General features: G+C 39.5%; 1 protein-coding gene across 2 annotated transcripts in view; it reads left to right on the forward strand.

Moving 5' to 3' along the window:
- The window catches only part of LOC124142023 (poly [ADP-ribose] polymerase tankyrase-1-like), a 43,937-nt gene that overhangs the window by 4,092 nt on the left and 15,962 nt on the right, over nucleotides 1-23,883 (forward strand). The window contains exons 2-20 of one of the 2 annotated variants that reach the window (XM_048393370.1): nucleotides 8,358-8,582; nucleotides 8,984-9,079; nucleotides 9,802-9,914; nucleotides 10,345-10,439; nucleotides 10,930-10,996; nucleotides 12,170-12,356; nucleotides 12,669-12,790; nucleotides 13,416-13,507; nucleotides 14,029-14,107; nucleotides 15,232-15,403; nucleotides 15,901-15,980; nucleotides 17,247-17,465; nucleotides 18,511-18,609; nucleotides 19,581-19,674; nucleotides 20,600-20,725; nucleotides 21,623-21,732; nucleotides 22,345-22,467; nucleotides 23,120-23,185; nucleotides 23,431-23,564. In XM_048393370.1, coding sequence (XP_048249327.1) covers nucleotides 8,358-8,582; nucleotides 8,984-9,079; nucleotides 9,802-9,914; nucleotides 10,345-10,439; nucleotides 10,930-10,996; nucleotides 12,170-12,356; nucleotides 12,669-12,790; nucleotides 13,416-13,507; nucleotides 14,029-14,107; nucleotides 15,232-15,403; nucleotides 15,901-15,980; nucleotides 17,247-17,465; nucleotides 18,511-18,609; nucleotides 19,581-19,674; nucleotides 20,600-20,725; nucleotides 21,623-21,732; nucleotides 22,345-22,467; nucleotides 23,120-23,185; nucleotides 23,431-23,564 — 2,299 coding nt within the window. The remainder of the gene's footprint in view (nucleotides 1-8,357; nucleotides 8,583-8,983; nucleotides 9,080-9,801; nucleotides 9,915-10,344; nucleotides 10,440-10,929; nucleotides 10,997-12,169; nucleotides 12,357-12,668; nucleotides 12,791-13,415; nucleotides 13,508-14,028; nucleotides 14,108-15,231; nucleotides 15,404-15,900; nucleotides 15,981-17,246; nucleotides 17,466-18,510; nucleotides 18,610-19,580; nucleotides 19,675-20,599; nucleotides 20,726-21,622; nucleotides 21,733-22,344; nucleotides 22,468-23,119; nucleotides 23,186-23,430; nucleotides 23,565-23,883) is intronic. The other variant, XM_048393371.1, reaches the window with a different exon arrangement.

Genomic DNA, 23,883 nt, shown 5'->3' on the forward strand with positions numbered 1-23,883 from the left:
GTCATCGTGGAGTTTGGCAAGGTTGACGGAATGCCCGTTATAATTTCAAAATAAGTCGCTGATTTGCTAATCGAATACGCAGGGTTACTTCACAATATTTTGATGATACACACAAGTTTTATATTTGTAGCGTATCTGTAATGTTCGCTGCATATTTGATACGCTTGGATTTTATTTTACTGCACATTTCTGCATTTCTGATGCGTATTACACGCAGATACGCAGCTTATCTGGAGCTCTGATAATAATTACCTTTTCAACATTAAAGATGCGTCAGGGAAGTTATAAGGTGAAATATTCTGATTATGATCATGATGCAATAATGATAACGAACAATAACATATTGAACTTTATTACTCTACTCAAGTTCCTGGTGATGCCAGTTCCATGTAAAACACAAAGTATCATTTCCTAATCTTTGTTTGTTTTTGTCAGAGTGTATTTTCCTTTGAGATAGGGCACAGCTGATATGTGTTTATCCAGGCTATTTGCTATTGAGGGACAGGACCACCTAGACAAGCATGTGTGCCAGAAGTCACTCATCTGTTGTCTCTGTCTGTCAACTGTCAACCTTCACCCTCCTCATTCACTGTCACAACCCCTCCCCTGGGTCAGACTGGAGGGGGTCAGGTCATTAGGTCAACCTTTGACATCAGGTCAACAGCTAGGATATCCACCCTTGGATCATCTGGCCCACAGGCCTTAAGGCTGGAGATATTGCACTTTGCCTTTGGTTAAAGACAATCACACAGTCTAGACTTCATTATGCTTTCTTAGATTCATATGAGCCAATTAAGTTGGGTTTCTGAGCCAATTTAGTTGGGTTTCTTATGATAACCATTGATGCATGCTGAACAGGTATCTCAGGAGCCTTTCTTTACTTTTAAGTAGAGAACATTATTTGTTCAGCATTGTGGTTCCTTTAACTCATGTCTGTTATTATTTGATACATGAGCAGCATTAGAAATTGGCACTAGTCCTATAGTCCTTGCCAAACTGCCCAATGGTAAAGGTATCATAAGGACTAGTAGAAATTTGCCCCTTTTCAAGTGTTTTACTACACGTTATCATTATAAGTACCAGTGGATGAAAACTGTTAGTTTCTAACCCTGATGAGTGTTTAACATATTAAACTGCCTTTGAAATTCATGCTTGACCGAGACTACTAACTTGTGCTGAGGTCAACATGGTCAAGTGAAAACCTGTTGGTAGTTCTCATTGACAAGTAACATTGGGGGGGGGGGGGGGGGCTTCTTGTTTTTAACCAGTTCTCCATGTTTTAATTTTGCTGTAAATTGGAACTGAATAAAACTGACATAACATGTAAACATAGCAAACATGTCTCACTCAAGCAGGACTAGCTACAATACTAACTCTGAAGATAAGTGAAACAGGGTTTACACTTGTCCTGGACTAGTCTTTAAATAATGTTTAAAAAACAAATATTTGAGGCTGTTAAATGAAACAACTGAAAGGCCTATTTGTAAATATATATATCCAACCTACTCTTATTTTGCTTTGAAAAGTCTTTGTTCATGCAAGTACACGCAGATTGTGCTAGGGAGTGTTATTTGTGTTATCTCTGATATCAGTCTGGTGATATCTATAATCAGCATAGAAATGATTACTGATTTCAATTGGGTTTTTTCATCTATGCCAACTGCTGTGACTTATCAACAATTTTAGCAGAATGAGACATGGATCTTACTGACCCTTCAAATAACAAGTCTGTTGTTTTTCTTTCCCTATGCAAAGTAGAGAGAAAACTCAACTTATTATTTTCTTCAATACTTTAATATGGTTATCAAATTGTATTTAATAACATGACATGTATACATGAATACAGATATAAGTTATCTGACATTGTTTGATAGTTAGTCAATCAAGTTATCGGATAATTGAATATGAACAAAAATAAGTCGGTTATGTACAGGTTTGTTTAACAGTTGTTAAAATAATTGTTAAAAACTAACGAAAGTGTGGGCCCAGGAGACCCCCAATAATAATCATAAATGATAATTTACTTAACATGCCTGAGAGCCGGGAGCATATTCTTTCTCTGCATCAAATCTCAACATTTGTGTGACACGCACACACCACACCACACCACACCACACCACACCACACCACACCACACCACACCACACCACACCACACCACACCACACCACACCACACACACTTGCATGCTTGCTGTGAAAGGCGACTATGCTTGTCGTAAGAGGTGACTAACAGGATCGGTTGGTCAGGCTCGCTGACTTTTGGTTGATGTATGTCATCGATCCCAATTTGATGGGACCCGTGAAGATTCCGGGGTAGAATTGGTCTTCAGCAACCCATACTTGCCGTAAAAGGCGACTATGCTTGTCGTAAAAGGCGACTAACGCGGTCGGGTGATCAGGCTCGCTGACTTGGTTGATACATGTCATCGATCCCAATTGCGTGGATTGATGCTCATGCTGTCAATCACTGGATTGTCTTGTCCAGGCTCAAAAATTTACAGACCACTGTCATATAGTCAGAATATGCTGAGAGCGGCGTTAAACAACAACAAAGCAATCAAACTAATAATGTATATTACAACTTTTCTTCAAATGAACATAGCTACCATGGCTACAGGCAAGAGAATGCAACATTAATTTTTTATTTGTTATCTGTAATAACACTCATACCTATTATCATGATTGACATGGTAAGTCTGAAACATTTGTAAGTTAATATTTCATGAACGGGAAATATATACCGCTCTGGTGAATAATTTAGAAATATTTGTAAGTACACATGTTCTTGTGTCGAGACTGTAAACTGCTGACAAAGCACATCCAGTTACTGTAGAGAGTGGGTTACAGCTGCTGACTAAAAAAACTGACATTGTATGGCAACGGTAATGTTTCTAATATGATTTTATATAGTTATTTGTGGCACAGTAATATTAGATCTATATGAAGTCAATCTGTAAATAATCTTGTCTGGATTGGATTAAACAATCCAGTGATTGATATCATGCACATCGATGTACGCAGTTTGGATACGATGACATGTTTCAACCAAGTCAGCGAGCCTGACCACCTGATCTCGTTAGTCGCATGGCTCGCTGAAGGTTTCAAATATGAGACAGCTCTGAAGGAAATGTATGAATGCATACTTTTGTTGGTGCAGACCTTCTCTCATCGTGATTATTCAGGGCTCCTTGTAGCTACATGATAATGCACCAGTGCATCCTATTACTGAAAAATGCAAGTAATATTCATCAGGGCTGTTACGATTAACTCACGTATTCGGTGAATCGAACCGTATTGAATTCGTTATTCGTGGCCACTAGATTCAAATATTTATGAATATGCAGTCATGTACATTTACATACCCTGTACCTAAAAATACCTATAAGAACATATTATATGCATAGATCTTCAAAAGACGACACTCTCATAATATTTAATTTGACAGTATTGTGGTCACAGGTAATTGTCGCATTTGTGCAGATACTAGTTCCTGGATAAGTGCAGTATATAAATGTATAATATATTAATAATTAACCAACCATATCAAAAATATTATGTTGTTATTGTTTCACTGATTACAACAAATAATACATCAACTGCTGACTTGTTATTGTATTCATGAATTGCTATTCGTATTCATTACACTATATTCATGATACGAATCGTATTCGTCTCATAGAGTATTCGTTGTAGCCCTAATATTCATGTCTACATGCACCAAGTGCATGTTAAAATTGTTTTGATTTTTATCTGACTAATCTGTACTTGTCCACACATCAATCTTTGAACACACTCAGTATCTCTAAGCTCTCTTGACCACATTCCATCACCAATCCCTGTGTTATGTGTAATTCATGACACCTGACACTGGCACAGTCATCAGGGATCTGAGATTTAGACTAGTTTATGCTTCTGTGTTTCTACTTTTATAAATTGATGGGACCAGGGTGCAACCTGGTTTTGTCTGTTGCAACTAGGTTTTCATGTCAACATGAACCTGTTGCAAGTTCTATAAAGTTCTCTAAATTGAGCCCTGTTATTTGCAGGGGTTGGATGATACACCAACTCCGAGATCCGATACGTATCACGATACCTTACTCATGATGAGCCGATATGTGCAACGATATTTGCATGTGCGAAAGCCATCTTTTTCATAGACAGGATGGCCAAAAGCCTGGCACACTGACGATTTGCAGTTGGCAGTTTCAAGTATGGCACAACAAATGAAAATATTTATGTTTTCACTATTAACTTGCACTACTGATTAGTGTTTAGTGGAACAGTTATTCAAGCAAACATTTCAAGGTCAGAAACAACATTTTTTACTAAGTGTGCAACTGTAATCGAAACTTGTATCGAGAAGTAAAAAATTGCGATCAACTGATGCATCGCTGTATCGTCCCACCACTATTTACATGGGATAGTGTTGATTTTTTTCATTTTTTCAAAACATATTTTTTTAACAATCAATTTGATGTTAATTTAGGAGATAAAAATTCTGTGTTTTCAAAGAAGAGCCATGTAACCTGCAAATGTAACCACGCTTAAACTTGTTCCTGTGGATATCACACCAAAGATGCTTTATGCTTCTCTTTTGTGATCAAGGATTGTAAATCAATGTATTGTATCACCATATAATGACACCACTATGTGGTGGAAATTGGCACTAGTTGTGTTGTCCTTGCCAAACTGCCCAATAGTTAAGGTATTAAGGACAAGTAGAAATTTGTCATTTTTAAGGGTTTTGCTGTATGTTATCATTATAATATAAGGACTAGTGGACAAAAATTGTTAGTTTCTACCACTGCACTACTATAAATATAAGCTTCCGCTGTGATGCAGATGTCGAATTTGGGAGTTTATTGTGATTTAATAGACTCTGATTGGCAGGACAGAATTGAGTAATTTCCAAATTGTTTGTTCCCTGGTTTGGTTTAAACATATTTACTTTCACAAAAGTGTGAAAATGGATTGGTAAACAAGCGAAGCGCTTATGTCAATACCGCTCCATTACACATAGGACATATTACAATAAATACATCAATGAAGGTTACATGTAACAAATGAATTGTACATTGTGTAAGGGTCTCTGCCCCCATTAGGTTTTCCATATACATATTCCAAAGTTGTGTTGTAGCTGGTATAAATGAATCTGCATAAGCTTTTGTTTTACACTTCACTGTTTGAAGATTAGTTTTATCCCTTAAGTCATAATTTGTGTTTTCCGAAACTGTACTAGGAATAAGCCTACAAAGATATTCAGGGGATAAATGGTTATTCATTTTGTAAAACATTACCAGCTTTAAATTGTATCTTCTGTCTTTTAATGACTTACAATTTGTTTCATTATAAATCTTCTGATGACTCGTACCACGGACAGGGCCACATATGGTTCTAAGAGCATCTGAGTGTAATTTTTCTAATAAGTTAGCTTTTTCATTAGTACGGTTGTCCCAAATATGACAACAATAATCAAAATAGTTTTGTACATAGTTTCTAAGGTAGTTCAGGATAGACGATATTTATAACTCCTTAAACAGTTAGCCAGAGGACAACATTTCCTTACAAAATCATCAATGTGCATTTTCCATGTACAATTACTTTGTAAAGTCTGACTGACTGATATAGAAGATTTAACGTGCGCTTTCCGACTGCAGCGTATTTCGCACACGGGCCGGGCCAGACCATTTAGTGTATTCCGAGAAGGGTGAAAGTTGTGTGTGCAACACAAGAGGGGGCTTTTAGGGGTTGCTTATATCGATTTTTTGAAATTTTAAAATTTTAAAGTGTAAAAAAAAGTGTTTTAAAATTTTGTAAAGTGTTCCTGATTCAGAATTTGTAAGCAATCCTTTTGATAAAACTTGTTGTACACTGAAATATTATGTGATGCCAACGGCTATTTTAATTATTCATTAGTTCAAATTCATTGCACTTTGCTATCAAGCATAGATCACTGATCTCAGATGACCCCAATAAATTGTCCATGTCAACAGGTCATGCTGTCAGTCATAAATAACAATTATGAGTACAGCTGAGCTTTGACAGTTGACCAGTAGTGACCAGGACTAGTGGTCAGTTTAGTAGTATTGACCACCTGCCAGGGGTGTCAACAGTCTCTGGGGATTACACACAATCTCTCGCTCTGCTCTGATGAGATTTCAATAGATAATTCTTTTGACATGTGTTGAATGCCCTCCAGATGGTGAAAGGGCTATCAGGGTCACACTCTCATTGGCTGATACAGGAAGCTACTTACATCTGATTGGCTGGTCTCATTATGACACCTGCCAGTCAATAGCCTCAAGTGAAGTTGATGGGGTGTTTAGAGGTAATCACATAGCCAGAGCTTGGACTAGCCCATCCACACCCTTACTGTTCAAACAATTTTGATTGAGACTTTGTGTCTGAAGTGTCACCTCATTAAGTGCAAAATGTCTGGACAACACATTGAAACCAAGAGCCTGATTGCATCTGAATGAATGCAGCACTACCTGTAAATGCCACTTGAATTACATAAAAACATGTGTTCAGGTAATCCTATCACTCTCCTTAGCCTCATCTGTCATCTCCTTATGTGGAAGTTTTGACACTTTATTGTGGATGAATAAAACATACTGAATCTGTCCATGCACATCACAATTGTCAAAGGCCCGACAGGCTACAGGTGGATACTGGAGTTGCATGGCCATACTATTCATTAGTTCATGTATATGTAATGGCACTTCAAGTTATGATGTCTGAATGTAGAAAAACAAGACGAAGACTTCACACATCATCACAACATTGTGAACGTCGTAAGATTCACACAGGTATTTCAATCTGCGTTATTTACCTCACCATAATCATTAATCAATGATATACATTGTTTGATAAGCGATACTTCTAGTTGATGGATGACAAAGTATAGGTAATTTATAGATAACAACTTCTTTATCTATCATGTTTACCTGAATGCGAGTTTTTGGAATTTGTATAAGGATCTATATCGAAATGTCACCTTTACCATGTTTACAGTAAATAAAGTAGTTGTTATCAATAAATTATCTATACTTTATGATATAAACATTATATGTTTGTGTACCATGCATATGGTACACAATTGTCAAGTTTTTCTGAGAAATATCTTAATCATGATGTTCATGTGCACGCCACTGCCTGTGAAACAGTCTCTGATAACACACATTGTGCTATTGTTCAGTAGCTGTTACTGAATATGAACATGGGCTGCGGTTAATGTCAAATATTAAAGCATGCTATTTCATCTGCGTTTTGAATATATTAACAGTCTACCTGTCTATGTATCTACATTATCAAGAACTGCATGTATGTGATGTGCAGAAATCAAATATCAGATCCTTTAGAAAAATAAAACATTCAAATTATTGTTGAATATATGATTATGTTTGCTGACTTCTAGTATTGCACACCAGCCATGTCTGACACATTCCACAACTGTTTCCACTTTGTAATGGTAATTTGAACACATAAATAAGTGATAAATGCTTCTTGGAATTGTTATGAATCGCTGCATGTACTAGTGCGGTGTATGTTCTTGTCTGCACAGTTATGTGTTTTCTTTGCAGGGCTGGAGTACAGTTTTTTAACAATCATGGATAAAATATTCATGCGCATAATGTGTGAAAGAATAACTTTAATACATTTTCCATAAGTAGATTGTTCATATTGGTATTAGATTACGTATTGATGATTGCGGTCAAGCTGACACACATGAATGGTTACCATCATGGCGTGTTCACCTTTAATCATTGACAAGCTGCAGTGGGGTCAAAGGGCACATCTGCGTGTAGACTGAATGAATAGTTTTACGGTAAAGTTCACTTTTATTTCCAACTGAATGTCTGAAAGACGTAATCAAAGAAGTAATCTCATCAACCGGGAAATTATTTATAATGTCGCTAAGCATGCGAAGATTCATGCAAAACATGTCAAAAGTGTAAATAATCTGTGTTTTGGTAAATTGGTAAGTTAGTAAGAGGTTTAGGCGAGATCTGTATCTTTTTTTGAGAGGCATTGAGAAGTTAGTGTACTAAGTATGGATGAGATATCACTTGCTTGATAACAGTGTTAGAACCACCGTAACGTCGTTCCTAATTGTACTTACGAAGTTGTTCAACTATATATCTTATCATTACTAAGATCTGTTTCATCTAACTTATGATATTTTTGCATGGGCGCAGTGGGGTAGCCTATTGGTTAATACGCATGCTTATCATGCTTAACACCTAGGTTATAATGGATAACCTGGACCTGGACACCTGGATATAATGGTGTCCTCTGTTGTGTCATAGTGTTAAGTACTGTGCAAAATCACCAACACACTTGCTCTGTGTTGCAGGCTTTGGGAGGAAGGACGTTGTAGAGCACCTACTGGACTGTGGTGCTAATGTTCATGCCAAGGACGATGGGGGACTCATCCCATTGCACAACGCCTGCTCTTTCGGCCATGCGGAAGTGGTGCAGCTGCTGCTGAGACAGGGGGCGGACCCCAACGCCCGAGACAACTGGAACTACACTCCACTCCATGAAGCGGCCATTAAGGGAAAGCTGGATGTCTGTATTGGTGAGACAGGATTGCTTTTTCTGTTGTGTGACGCTGACAAAACAGGAATATACATTTCGAAGTATTCTCTCACAGAATGGATTATGATTTCATGTGATCAGTGGTTATTTAAACTTTACTTTCCTTTTCGTGAAACTTTACTCTCTCTTTTTTCCACACATTTTGAAATAGGAAATAGTTTTATTTCATTCTAGGTATGGGGTGGTGGATTAGTTGTGGAGTAGACCATTTGTGGTGTTCTCCCGTTGCAATCACATTGGAATGGTGGCTAAATATTTCTACATCTCTTGCTAATTCTAAAATGTCTAATTGATCCTGGAAATTAATATTTGTGATTTGTGATTAACATGGATTAAGTGTTAGTTTGTTACCATGGTGACATGTTGATTTTTTTCTCCCAGTTCTACTACAGCATGGGGCTGACCCAAATATCAGAAACACTGATGGGAAAACAGCTCTCGACCTCTCTGACCCAACAGCAAAGGCCGTTCTTACAGGTATTTGTATAGTTGTATAGTTGTACATTTCTAACGAAACTAATCATCCAATCAGATTTTTTAAAGGAAATTATTACTTGATTTCATGTTTGGGTAAACATGGCAGAAATTATAATTTCCTGTTTTAAAATTTAATTATATTTAATTTATTTGTATGAATTTAAATAAGACATTATTCGTCCTGGTAACATATTATCCTGGTAAAAAGACCACAGCTGTAAATTTGCAGTACTGTGAAATCCTGTCAGTAGCACAATCGCGTGAATGAACAATTTGTAGGATTAACAAATACTTGGTGTAATGCTTGAAACTAATGTCATATTCTTTAGCATACATATACTACTCAAAAGATGTTAAGGAACACCCAGTTCTTTCAAATTGAAAAAGTTAATCTGTCATGCCATAACAGATTAACTATAGTAATATGAAAGAATCGGGTGTTCCTGAACTTCTTTTGAGTAGTATACAAAGATGTAATTCCTCAACTTTTGATAAGGATATGTTTATCTTTTCATGATACACAAAACTGATTGTCACAATTAACTACTGTATATATAAATAGAATGACATCTGATTATCCCTGTCAAAGGTTGAGTATAATACGTGAAGAGTCATGCCTAGAGTAACAAGGCTTCACTGCATCCAACATAGCGTGAGCAGTGAAGCACTAGGTGTTGATGGAAAGCCTTCAGCCAACCACTGATTATTGTCTATTTCTCCAGGGGAGTACAAGAAAGACGAGCTCCTGGAGGCAGCACGGAGCGGCAACGAGGAGAAGCTCATGTCACTACTAACCCCTCTCAATGTCAACTGTCACGCCAGTGATGGCAGGAAGGTAGGTCACTGGGGATACAATCAAAGTGGTTGTGTAGTTCAGGGAGTCTACAGTTTCACGTTAGTCAAATTAAAGTGAAACAGTCATTCCGCAAAGTGATCAGATACAGCTTTTATCACTGCAATCAACACTTAGGAACAAAATCAGTAAGAGATGTACCAGTATAGTAGAAAAGACTACACATGGAGTACAGGAAACTGCGGTTATAACATGTATAATAAACTCAAAGAGACTAATTTTAGTTCATTATAACAATAGTTCGTTATATGCATAAATATTATACAGCATATACACGCAAATGGTTGGGACCAAAAAGAAACAGATTAAGTAGGTCAGTTCGTTATAAGCGTGTTCTTTATTAACATAGTTTTCTGTAGATGTTTACTGAGAATATTTTGAGTGCAGCTCATTGTGACCGTTTTGTCCACAGTCCACACCACTCCATCTCGCAGCAGGCTACAACCGAACTAGGATCGTGCAGCTGCTTCTACAGCATGGAGCTGATGTCCACGCCAAAGACAAGGGGTAGGTTTCACAAATACAGTTTTGACATTCTCGGGTGGTGTTCATTCCCTTAGTTTACTTTGTAAACTTGGATGGTGAGATGGCCCATTCAGATGTCATCACCTTGCTTTGATTATGGTCGTGTGTACAGTGTGTGAGGCCCATTCTTGGTACCCCATTGTTGGAAGTTTGCTAAACGCCATCTTACACATTCTGAAGAAGTAGAAGCAACTGGTTCTTTGGCAATGTTTTTAATAACTTTGTGCATCTATTGTTTTGGGGGTTTTTTTTGGTGAAGACATGGTTCTAAGACATGTCTGGTGTCAAATGTTTCGTCTCTGAAAAACTACATGTTTTTATGTTTCTGTGCTATATGAGTTACTTGTAATTTGTTTATCACCCAAGTCTTATCTTCTATTAGATCTCTGCCCTGCTGAGAGTGATCAGACATGTAAGATCAGGACAATTATTTGTTGAGCGTTGAGTAACCTGATTGAATTCTGCATTTCAGTGGCCTTGTCCCCTTGCACAATGCCTGCTCCTATGGACATTTTGAGGTCACAGAGATGCTGTTGAAGGTCAGTGTGATTGCTATTGCTTGAGAGGATTCTGAATCCTCTATGCCCCCAGGGTTCGCACTTTGGTACACCTACACCAGCCCCTGGATCCATTCCCGCTGTTCTTGAGATCTTAAGTTACCTGCCCTTGATTGTCATTAACCAATTGATTTGTTATGCTACTAAGTCTAATGGACCAATCAGAAATCAAGTTACAAACCAGCCTCAGCATGACGGCCAGTCCCACTGAGTACGATATGGTATGCAAGAAATTCAACATTGGAAAACTGACTAACACGCAAAAGAAAGCCTTCAATGATCTTCTTGATGGAAAGAATGTCCTTGTGTCCACCTCCCCTACCCCTTTTGCTTATTCCTTATCTGGACATTTGATTGGTCGGTAAGATGTTAATAAAAATTAAGGGGAATAATTTGGGATCGAGAGAACCAGATCCTGTGGTTAGTGTAGGTTTACTGAAATGCGAGCCCTGGAGGTGGAGAGAATGAAAACACTGGTGCAAATATTGTATCCCATTGCTGCCTCAGGATGTGCTCATCTCGGGTTTGCATCTTGTCGTGTCAGCAGCACCGCTTGTATGTTTTGGTGACAGACGTGTATGACCTGCATTACCTTGTTCTCATAGCTGACACACTGTGAGGGGGCACGGGTGGCCCAGTTGTCTAAGGCACCGCAATTCGCTGTACAGAGTGTCCCTTGGGCACGCCAGAAACCTATGATTGTGGGTTTGAATCCCGGTTCACCCCAATTATGTTTCTAGGTTTGTCAGCACCATACCTGTGCTCGTGGGTTTCACCGCAGTAGTAAACGTCTGAGACCTGCATCACTTCGGGCTTTCCTCCCACATTAAGCTGACATGTCGTGATATAACTGGAATACTGTTAAAAGCGGCGTTAAACCAAACTCACTCACTGACACATTGTGATAGAACTGAAATACTGTTCAAATCAGTTTAAGACCTAACTGTCACCATCATGTCTTCAATAAAAGTGAGTTAATTCATTTTTCAATTGCATTGGCTTTGCCTTGATTTTGTTATAGGTGATCACTTTTGTTTTTACCTAATTGATTGAATACCTTGGTGATGATAACAAGGAAAAACGAATTGTTGCAAGAATCCTTGTAGTAGTCTAATCATTGAACTCCTATTGAAACAACTCAATGTGTGGTCGCAGGCTGGTGCCAGTGTTAATGCCATGGACCTGTGGCAGTTCACACCGCTTCACGAGGCAGCGTCAAAGTCCCGTGTAGAAGTGTGCTCGCTGCTCTTGTCTCACGGAGCAGATCCAACACTGGTCAACTGTCATTCCAAGAGTGCGTTGGATGTTGCTCCCACCAGGGAACTCCAGGAGAGGCTACAGTGTAAGTAATGAAAGAAAGAGTTCTGTTTAGATGACCATGGCCTTGTCAGTTGCCTGCCATTTTAGGTGTATTTGATCCAAAGCTAATGTTTAGTTTTGTCTCCATAAGCTGCCTATTTATTCCAAAGTTTTCCATTACTGTAAAATTTGACACGTTTTTGAACAATTGCATATGTCAGTTTGATACGAGTATGGTCGATGTTTGCTGTAACACACTGTAATGAATTATGAATTATGAATTATGAATTATAATGAATTATGACAGGGGTTATATGTTATTGGTTTGTGTTTTCAATGCCTTTCCCTGTTACAGTTGAATACAAGGGCCACTCATTACTGGAGGGGTCAAGACAATCGGATCTGGCCAGGGTGAAGAAATATTTGACAATGGATGTCGTCAACTTCAAGCATCCTTACACTGGGGATTCAGCTCTGGTAGGTAGTCTTGAGTTGTAGTAATAATATGATGAGTGCTGAGAGTTGGTTTCCTCCCTCACCTGTTGCAAGGTCAGTTGGCCCCACTTAAATAATTGAACAATTAGAGCATTATGATCAGTGTTAATTAATCCCCTAATGTGAGAGATATAGTCGTCGCATTGTCTGTCTGTTCATCCGTAATCATTTCGTTTCTGGGGTACAACTAAAATACCAACATAACTTGGCAGATACATCAAACAGATCCTGAAGTGGTGCCTTTTGCTATTTGGTGCCTTTTGCAGAGTTTTTGCATGTTTATTTTTCTTGATTTCCATGGAAACAATTTGGACTTTGTCTCAACAAGTTTGACTTTGACTCTGTTCTTAGTGGTGTTTGTCCAGACCATATCTCTAAAACTGGTAGGTATCCTTTCATGAAACTTTGCACACGCAAAGACCAGGTCAATGGTGCCTTTTGCTATTTAGGGATTTTTAGAATTTATATTTTTTTTCATTTCAAGGCAACAAGTTTGACTTTGACTCTGTTCATATTGGTGTCCGCTGGAATTCATGAAATGCTGCTGCTGACATTTATGTGGCTGTTAATGGTTGTGTGATTTGAGAATTCTCATGTTGTGTTTCAGCACTGTGCGGCGGCCTCACCCTTCCCGAAGAGGAAGCAGGTGGTGGAGCAGCTCATTAGGAAGGGAGCTAACCTCAACGATAAAAACAAAGAGTGAGTCTGGCCAATTATCTTGTGTTTGATTACAATTCCCAGAGACATTGAACGATGTAGGAAGAATCGTTTGCTCTTTGTCTTTTATCTTCTTCTAAATTATGATATTCCAAAAATTAAATATGATTTTGAACCCAATCTTTTGAAGCACATATTATTGCATGTAACTAGTTACATAAGAATCAATGCTTGTCGTAAGAGGCTACTACTGGGATCGGGTAGTCAGGCTCGCTGACTCTGTTGATGCATGTCATTGTATCTCAATGGCGTGGATGATGTCAATCACTGGATTGTCTGGTCGACACTCAATTATTAACACACAGCCCTCATATTGCTGTGTGTGGTGACAACAAACAAACATATGAATCATCCTTGTGACAGATAGGCCCATAACACTAATTATTGAAAGTTTCTATTTGAGGAGCAATTGTGTTCTATGTAGAACCTTAGCATCTTTCCTGTATAATACCCCATAACCTGCCTACAAGGGTCACCTAGGTAACGTACTGTTTCCTCCACAGCTACTTGACACCACTACATATTGCTGGAGATAAGGCCCACTATGATGTGATGGATGTCCTACTCAAGCATGGAGCCAAGGTAGGTCATTGCAGCATTAGGAGTTAGGAGAACATGATCAGATGTAGGGTAATGGGTCCTGCCATGTCGATGCTGCCATGCTGAAACCTGACTTATTCCTAGTTACTGTAAATCTCATGGCTGAAACATTACTAGAAGTCACTTTAGTCTGTGTCCTCAGCTCTAGGTATTGTTCTGGGCTCCAGTTGGATTCTGTTTTGTGTTTTGTAGGTAAATATGATGAAGAAACCTTTATTTTTGTCCCCCGCCGCGCGAAAGCGCGAAGCCGGGGATATAGTATTCACGACCGTCCGTACGTCCCACCTGTTTGTTACCGCGATATCTCAAGAACTAAACACTGGATTGTCTTCATATTTAGAACTATGGTGTATATACAAATTCCGCAGACACCAGTCGGTTTTGGTGACCTTGACCCCATTTTCAAGGTCACACCAGGCAAATCTGCTTTTGGAGTTGGAAAACGGTGTTGCCGCGATATCTCAAGAACTAATCTCTGGATTGTCTTCATATTTGGAACTATGGTGTATATACAGACAGCGCAGACACCAGTCGGTTTTGGTGACCTTGACCCCGTTTTCAAGGTCACAGCAGGCAAATCTGCTTTTGGAGTTAGAAAACGGTGTTGCAGCGATATCTCAAGAACTAAACACTGGATTGTCTTCATATTTGGAACTATGGTGAATATATAGACACCAGTCGGTTTTGGTGACCTTGACCCCATTTTCAAGGTCACAGCAGGCAAATCTGCTTTTGGAGTTGGAAAACGGTGTTGCAGCGATATCTCAAGAACTAAACACTGGATTGTTTTCATATTTGGAACTATGGTGTATATACAGACTCCGCAGACACCAGTCGGTTTTGGTGACCTTGACCCCATTTTCAAGGTCACAGCAGGCAAATCTGCTTTTGGAGTTAGAAAACGGTGTTGCCGCAATATCTCAAGAACTAATCGCTGTATTGTCTTCATATTTGGTACTATGGTGTATTTACAGGCGGGGGACATTTATTTATTTCCTGTTATTGGTACAATGTCTCAAGCACATTTCTGATGTCCTCCGCTGTGATATTGCTGGATTATTGCTCTTCAGGTGAGTTAGAGATATAGGTATATTTGGCTGTTTCAGGTGAATGCATTAGACGGCCATGGCCAGACAGCGCTGCACCGGGTGGGACAACAGGGTAACATGCAGGCGTGTAGACTGCTGATGTCATACGGCATCGACCCAAGTATAGTGTCCCTCCAGGGCTACACGGCCGCCCAGCTAGCCACAGAAAATATCCAGAGGCTACTGATAGGTAAGTGATATCCTACACCAGTCTGTGCCCATTGTTTTCTTTGCTGAACTTAGCTTTTGGTATCATTTAATAAGATTTTTGTGTTATTTTTTGTTACAGTGTGTTCTGAAATTAGCTGCGACAGTACATAGTGATATTACCTGTGACTGTACATGACGATAATACCTGTGACAGTACATATAGAAATTACCTGTGGCAGTACATAGTGATATTACCCGTAACTGTAGATGGCAATATTACATGTGACAGTACATAGCGATACTTCCTGTGAATATATAGCGATATTACCTGTGAAGTTATAGCGATATTACCTGTGACAGTACATAGCTATATTACCCGTGAATACATAGCGATATTACCTGGGACAGCATGTAAAGAAGTCACCTGTGACAGTAAATATTGAAAGTACCATGATTACATGTAGACGTTACACAAAAAGGTTTCTATGATTACCTGTGACATGGAGAATTCATCTATGGCCATGCTTGTGTTTACAGAGGACCCCCCAGTCGGAGGGACGGACATCGACTACCAGTTACTGGAGGCAGCAAAGGCAGGGGATATGGAGATGGTTAAGGTGGGCCAGTCACCATTTTGTATTTTTCCAATTCTTATGTCCAGATTTTTTGTGAACATGCCTGATTTGGAATCATTTTCACCTGTCAAGGTTTGCACAGGCTTGAAAGAGCCTTGAAATTTAAGGTAATGAAAAGCCTTGATTTTTAGTGTTAACCTTGAAAAGCCTTGAATTTTTACAAAATTATGTATACAGGTAAACTATGTTTATAACAAACACCCTTATAATGAACTGACAGATATAACAAACTTATTTTATAGTGCTGACCATTTGTTCAAACTAGCCAAATTAACAGTTGTGTAACCAAATAAACAGTAAAAGTACAATCAACCTGGGAAAGGGCCTCCCTACATAAATGTATTCCTTGATGTGTAAAGTATTGGAGTACAGTATTTGACTACCATTGGAATATTTTTGGATTTTTGGGGGGGGTTTCAAAATGGCAATAAAAAGGAAATGTGTGTTGAACATTATGATGATGGGGGCAGTGCCTAAGAACCAAGCCTATTATTATTTTTTAACCTAATGCTGCAACATGTCAGTGTATCTGCAGCCAATGTGTTTAAGGGTGGACTGGTCTCCATACATGCCTATTCATTAGTGTGAAATAAATAAATAATTACGGTTACTAGTGGTAAGGTTGAAACCATACACCAAAGTTTCCCTGCAATATGTATCACCACACTTACGTATCAAGATGCTCCGAGGTAAAATTATATCATTTGATAACAAAGAACAAAAGCTGATATTTTTTTCCCCCTTTCAGATGTCGAATGCTCTAGTAATTGAAACCCTATAGATTAGACTGAATAAGGGATTCATATCTTGAGCTAGGAAGTCGATCAAAGAATATGAACCTTCTGATGTGCAAATAATCAAAACATTTTGTGAATTGATACATATTAATAATAAATGATGGGTATTATATGATTGAGTTAGATATCCCACCATCATGAAATCGGTTCAACTTAAACTGGTTCTATTAATATGTGGACTATTCTTGAGGAGTTAGCAGCTGTCATTAATGAACACCAAGAGGAATACCAGGATGACATAATGATGGGGGCGGTATGATAGCTTAGTGGTGTTAACTTGTCATGTGAAAGATCCAGATTTAATTCTGCACATGGGTCAGTGGTGTAGAAGATTTTTGGTTTCCCAAAGGCTACCATCATGATTCTTGAATATTGCTAAGACCAGGCTAAAACGAAACATAAAGATTACAGGCATTTTTGATCGCTTCATCAGCTTTGCATTTTCTTCTAGAAGCTTGTGGCCACGAACCCTCATGCCGTTAACTGTCGAGATGTTGACGGGCGCCACTCGACGCCGCTGCACTTCGCTGCAGGCTACAACCGTGTCAGCGTCGTGGAGTACCTGCTGCAGCAAGGAGCTGATGTACACGCCAAGGACAAGGGAGGACTTGTGCCTCTACACAATGCATGCTCCTATGGCCACTTTGAAGTCACAGAGTTACTCATAAAGGTCTGTTGAAATGTTCCATAGCATGTGATATTATAGGGGTGGCACGGCCGACCCAGGTGTCAGTTGTCATCCATAGGATACGGCAAATGCCAATGACTGCCGACTCGAGTCACAGTTTCACCCTAATTATTTATATTTCTAGGTTTTACAGCACCATACTCATGCTTTGTGGGTTTCAATAAAGTGGTTAAGACCTGCATCACTTCAGGCTTAACTCCCACATCAAGCTGACTGATATCGTCATATAGGTGCGGTCGGGTAGCCTAGTGGTTAAAGCGTTGCTTGTCACGCTGAAGACCCAGGTTCGATTCCCGACGTGGGTACAATGTGTGCAGCCCATTTCTGGTGTCCCCCACCCTGATATTGCTGGAATATTGCTAAAAGCGGCGTAAAACCATACTCATTCACTCATTTCGTCATATACCTGAAATACTGTTCAAAGCGACCCAATTTTACCCAATTTTCACTCACTCACATAACCAATGAGCCTTGTTATATAAAAAGGGACTTCTGGGATATGCCTAATGGTACTCCTCATCGTCAATAAGACAAGATTTATGGAAGAACCCCCCACTTATCTCAAACTGAAAAAGTAATTCACAGTAGTCCCAAGGGCAAGGCAACATGGCCTTCCTGAGAGAACACTGACAATGATTTTGAAAGAAAAACGAATTCACATCAGTAATATGTTTGAGACATGCAATATTCCAGATCATGTATAACCTTTCAATGTTTGAATTTTATTTCTTACTGATAATGATTGTTTTTGTAGATAGTATCTTACAGTATAGTATAGCTCATAAGAACCAAAAGTTTGGGCTAAGAAAAAGTTTATTTGTATGTAAGGCCACCAGCTCAATGGGCTCAAATATAGGTAGGCAAAAAAGGTCTCAAGGAAAGAGAAATCTTCTGTTATTGATATTCTTAGAAATAATAGTAATGCCAGATTTATTTCTAGTCAGACCTGTAATGTTTGTTTTTTTCTAAAATCTGTCAATCAATAATCACTTGACATGTAGCTTCATGTGTGTTCTTCCCCTTGCAGCATGGAGCGTGTGTAAATGTTGCAGACCTGTGGAAGTTTACGCCATTACATGAAGCTGCTTCTAAAGGCAAATTTGAAATCTGCAAGTTGCTTTTGAAGGTACGAAATGTTTGGCTTTGACTGAGGCTTTGACCTGCTCTCTTCAAGTTATCTTGTTTATGAATGATGGGTTGTTGCCACAACTCTTGCCCCATGTTGTTATGGCTAAAACTGCCTGAATTATCATAGGTTCATTGCACGTTTCGTTTTTGTTTCCATTTTCAATATTTTTTGTGCATTGTGATTACCGTATTCGATGTAATAAGCGCCCAGGGCGCTCTCAAAATTAGAAATAGGGGCTCTTATTAGAATGGTATTTTGGTGGGGAAAAAACAGAGTTGAAAGATAAATTTCATGGTTTATGCTGACAGCCTGAAATGTTTATATACGACAGATATATTTTTCCAGAATTTATTGCCCATAATTAAGGGTGCATATAACACACGAGTGCGTATTATACACGAATAAATAAGTCTTGTGTACATTGATCAATCGGAAGGGGTGCTAATTGGGATTGTTCACAAGCCAATATATTAATAAATATCGCCGTGGGCGCTTATTAGAGCGGGGCGCTTATTACGTCGAATACGGTAAGTATTATAAATTTTATATTTTTTTGAAAATGGAAATAAAAACAAAACATGCAGACTTTATGATGATGTGGGTGGTGCCTGAGAACCAAGACTGTTATTTTTTTAGCCTATTATGGTTATGAAATTTAAGGAGCACACAAATGAAATCCTTGTCATAGTTTTTCAAAGAGTAAGTTTCTGCATCAGCATTACATCAAGGTTTAAAAATGAATTGCTAACAATACTACTCAAAATTAGTTTAAACACCCTTTCTTTCATATGACTATAGTTATGGCATGAGAGATTACCTGTAGTCTGAAAGAAATGGATGTTTTTCTTTTGAGTAGTATATATTTTACTTGGGATGTTTTGATGCCAACTCTGGGCAACACTAATGTAGGCCAGGGTACACCTACTAGTTCAAGGAGAATGGGTTTACAGTTAGTTCTTATTATTCAGCATGGGGCTGACCCAAACAAGAAGAATCGAGACGGACATACTCCGCTGGACCTTGTGAAGGAAGGTGACCAGGATGTGGCAGATCTTCTCCGAGGTAAACACTGGTCACGTGTTGTTTGTTGGTTGATTAAAACTGCGGGGGGCACAGGTGGCCCAGTCGTCTAAGGTGCTGTGCAGAGTTGCGTCTCTTGGCACGCCAGAAACCTATGATTGTAGGTTCGAATCCCGGTTCGCCACAATTATGTTTCTAGGTTTGTCAGCACCATACCTGTGCTCTTGGGTTTCACCAAAGTGGTAAACGTCTGAGACCTGCATCACTTCGGGCTTTCCTCCTACATTAAGCTGACATGCCGTGATATAACTGGAATGTTAAAAGCGGCGTTAAACCCAACTCACTCACTCACTCATTGATTAAGGCAGCACTCAGCAATATTAAGACAGTTTTATCACGACAGTTCATAAATAATCAAGTTATTGACATCATCAGCATCAATCTATGCATTTGGGATATTGACATGCATCAGCCAAATCAGCAAGCCTGACCCCCCAATCCCGCTAGTTGTCTCTTACCAGTTCTAAACCGTATCTTCAGTAGTTTGTCATAGCGTGACTCCTCTGTATGTAATGCCATTTGGAGTTTTCCTCACAATAAGTCTTATAGTACTGTCTTACTTTCATACTGAGTGGTTTGGTATTCATTTCAACCAAAACCGAGCAGCAGTGAACTAACTTATGAAATGCAACAGATACCAGAATGAAAAAAAACCCATTAGATACCTTGTAGTGAAACAATACTGCAGTCGTGATATAGCATGAATTCTATGAACGTTGTCGAGAGAAAGGCCATGTGCAGCATGCAGGCAACTGAAGTCATGACATGCAAGATGGAACACCCTTTCATCACCCGATGGCTCAGAGGCGTACAAATCATGATATGTGAGGTTACTATGTGATAACAAGATACCTACAATACCATAGACAAAAGATGATGTGAGAACACAATGTGTTACTTTGTTCAGGTGATGCTGCATTGCTGGAAGCTGCTAAGAAAGGGAACCTTGCCAGAGTACAGAAACTTGCATCCCAGGAAAACATCAACTGTCGGGACACACAGGGCAGAAATTCTACACCCCTACATCTCGCAGGTATGATTACTCATCGACTTTGTTGTATTGCTAACATGAGTAGGGCTTAACTTTTGTGATTTAATCATCAATTCTTATTTCTGACGAATAGGGATCTTGCCAACACTATAATCTGTTCACACTACAAACCTGCCAACACTACAATCAGACAACGCTACAATCTACATTACAATGTGCCAACACTACAAACTGATAACACAACATCCTGCCAACACTACAAACTGCTAACCCTACAACCTGCCAACACTACAAACTGATAACACAACATCCTGCCAACACTACAAACTGCTAACCCTACAACCTGCCAACACTACAAACTGATAACACAACATCCTGCCAACACTGCAATCTGCTAACCCTACAACCAGCCAACACTACAATCCACACTACAATGTGCCAACACTACAAACAACAGCTAACCTCACAACCAGCAAACACTACAACCTGCACTACAAAGTGCCAACACTACAACCTGCTAACCCTACAACCAGCCAACACTACAACCAGCCAACACTACAACCTGCCAACACTACAATCGGCTAACACTACAACCTGCCAACACTACAACCTGCCAACACTACAATCGGCTAACACTACAACCTGCAAACACTACAATCGGCTAACACTACAACCTGCCAACACTACAACCTGCCAACACTACAACCTGCTAACCCTACAACCTGCCAACACTACAACCTGCCAACACTACAATCGGCTAACACTACAACCTGCAAACACTACAATCGGCTAACACTACAACCTGCAAACACTACAATCGGCTAACACTACAACCTGCCAACACAACAACCTGCCAACACTACAACCTGCCAACACTACAGCCTGCCAACACTACAACCTGCCAACACTACAACCTGCTAACACTACAATCTTTTCCAGCTGGTTACAACAATGTGGAAGTAGCAGAGTTCCTACTGGAGAATGGAGCTGACGTGAACGCCCAGGACAAAGGTGGACTCATACCCCTCCACAATGCCTCTTCTTATGGGGTAAGTTGTCAACTCTTGTTTTCATAAGGCTTCCCAAGAAGAAAATTTAGTCATGGTTCTGAGCATTGAAAGTTTTTATCTCTGCCTTGGCATTTTAAGACTCCCCAATATGAAAATTTTAATACCCTTGAAGAGTATTGTTCTGATCTGAAGGAAACACTCATAATCATCTGTTTTCAATTTTAGACTATCATGTTTCATTTTTGTTATGGTTGTATTTGTGGTAAACAAAACCAAACAAAGGGAGCCGAGAATGAAAATCCACTCCTCCATTGACCAGGGTAATAACATGGAGTGAAATTTGCTGCATTTTAATGGCAACTGTTAAAAATTTTCCTTACCTTTAAGATATTCATTACTCACCTTCCCAGCCCCACACAACTTATGTGTGAACATCCCATTAGATATTCTATCCAAGCCTTTAACTGGTTTTCTTTTACTCTGTTTCATCTATGATGGATGTGCTGTTATTTATGAACCACATGAGCTGTTATTTGTTAACTGAAACTCAAATAATTTAAACTGGTTTATTGGATGGAAAACTTGCAGACCTGTATCTCCAGCTCCCCTGTGCATGGTGTATTAATGTTGACCTGTTTGTCTTTGTTTCAGCATGTAGAAATAGCTGCTCTACTAATCAAATTCAACACCTGTGTTAATGCTCAAGACAGATGGGGTTTTACACCTCTCCACGAAGCAGCTCAGAAAGGAAGGACACAGCTCTGTTCCCTTCTGGTAGGTTTCGTTTGTCTCTCTGCATACAGTCTTATTGTCAGATAAAAATTATATTCCCCATGTTGGTAACATGAAACAAAATGTTTTCCCATAGACTTCCATGGGGACGTTATATTCTGTTTAAGATAACTTGGCATTCAACAGCCATTAGATGTACTTGTATGCACAGCCTGACCTTACTGCTGCAATAATAACACAAATTTGAGCTAGCTTAGCCTTTTCCTAGTATAGGGAGGTACACATACCAACCCCAATTCCACATCAAATGTCCCCTGCTTTATTTTAAAATACAAAAAATCTTGCAGCTGCCAGATTTATAAAAGCGGCTGGCTGAACAACTGATTCTGATTTGGTGTAGGAGAGAACCTGTACCCTTGGTGCGTGGTGGAAAATGGACCAAGGGGAGATAATTTCTATTGTTAGATTTACAGTTACTTCCCCTTCCTTATTGCTTGTCCACAGGTTGAAGTGTGTGAATAATGTTGTTTTATAATGTTTTGTGATGCAGTTGACACTATTGCTATGGTTATTTAGGTGTTATGTACTTAGTATTATCTGTATGTGCATTAATTTAATACATGTTGGAATAAGTAGTTCTAATTTTTATGGAATATGACTTATGGTCTTGACAAGTTAACCTGTCACATTCCAGCTTGCCCATGGAGCGGATCCCACTATGAAGAACCAGGAGGGCCAGTCACCTCTGGATCTTGCAACGGTAAGCTGACTAAAAAACAACCCTAAAAAGGAAGCATGTTCTGAAGATGATGTGGATCGTTGCTGAAAATATCAGCCACTTGATTGTCTGGTTCAGACATGAATATTTTCACGCTACCGTCATATAGCTGGTATATTGCTGAGTGTGGCGTTAAACAACAAACAAACAAGCAATGCAAACAAATCTCAATCTTGACTTTTGTTGATTTCAAATAAGTAAAGGAAATTCAAATATTTTTGTTCCAGGCGGATGATGTGCGAGCACTCCTCCAGGATGCCATGCCACCAGTGCAGATGCCCCCCAGTGTCCCCAAGGCGCAGGCCGGGGGAGGCAGCGGCAGTGGCGGCAACCTCACCAGTAGCAGTTCTTCATCTAGCAAGTAAGTGTCTTGATGTGTTCTACACCATGTAATGGTCCAGCACGTAAGTGTCGTGATAATAATCCCGGGTCCAGGTAGCCTAGTGGATAAAACATTCGCTCATCGTGTCATGTTCGACTCTTGACATGGGTACAATGTGTGAAGCCCATTTCCCGCCGTGATATTGCTGGAATATAACTAAAAGCGATGTGAAACCACACTCACTCACTCGCCCGCACGTAAGCCAGGCCAATCCCGCCAGCCCCCGCCCCCGCCCCCGCCCCCACCCCTGCCCCTGCCCTCGCCCTCGCCCTCGCCCTCGCCAAACTGAACAAGAGCG

Source organism: Haliotis rufescens, unplaced genomic scaffold (assembly GCF_023055435.1).
Source record: "Haliotis rufescens isolate VD_foot unplaced genomic scaffold, xgHalRufe1.0.p SCAF_12, whole genome shotgun sequence".
NCBI classification, from domain to species: domain Eukaryota; kingdom Metazoa; phylum Mollusca; class Gastropoda; order Lepetellida; family Haliotidae; genus Haliotis; species Haliotis rufescens.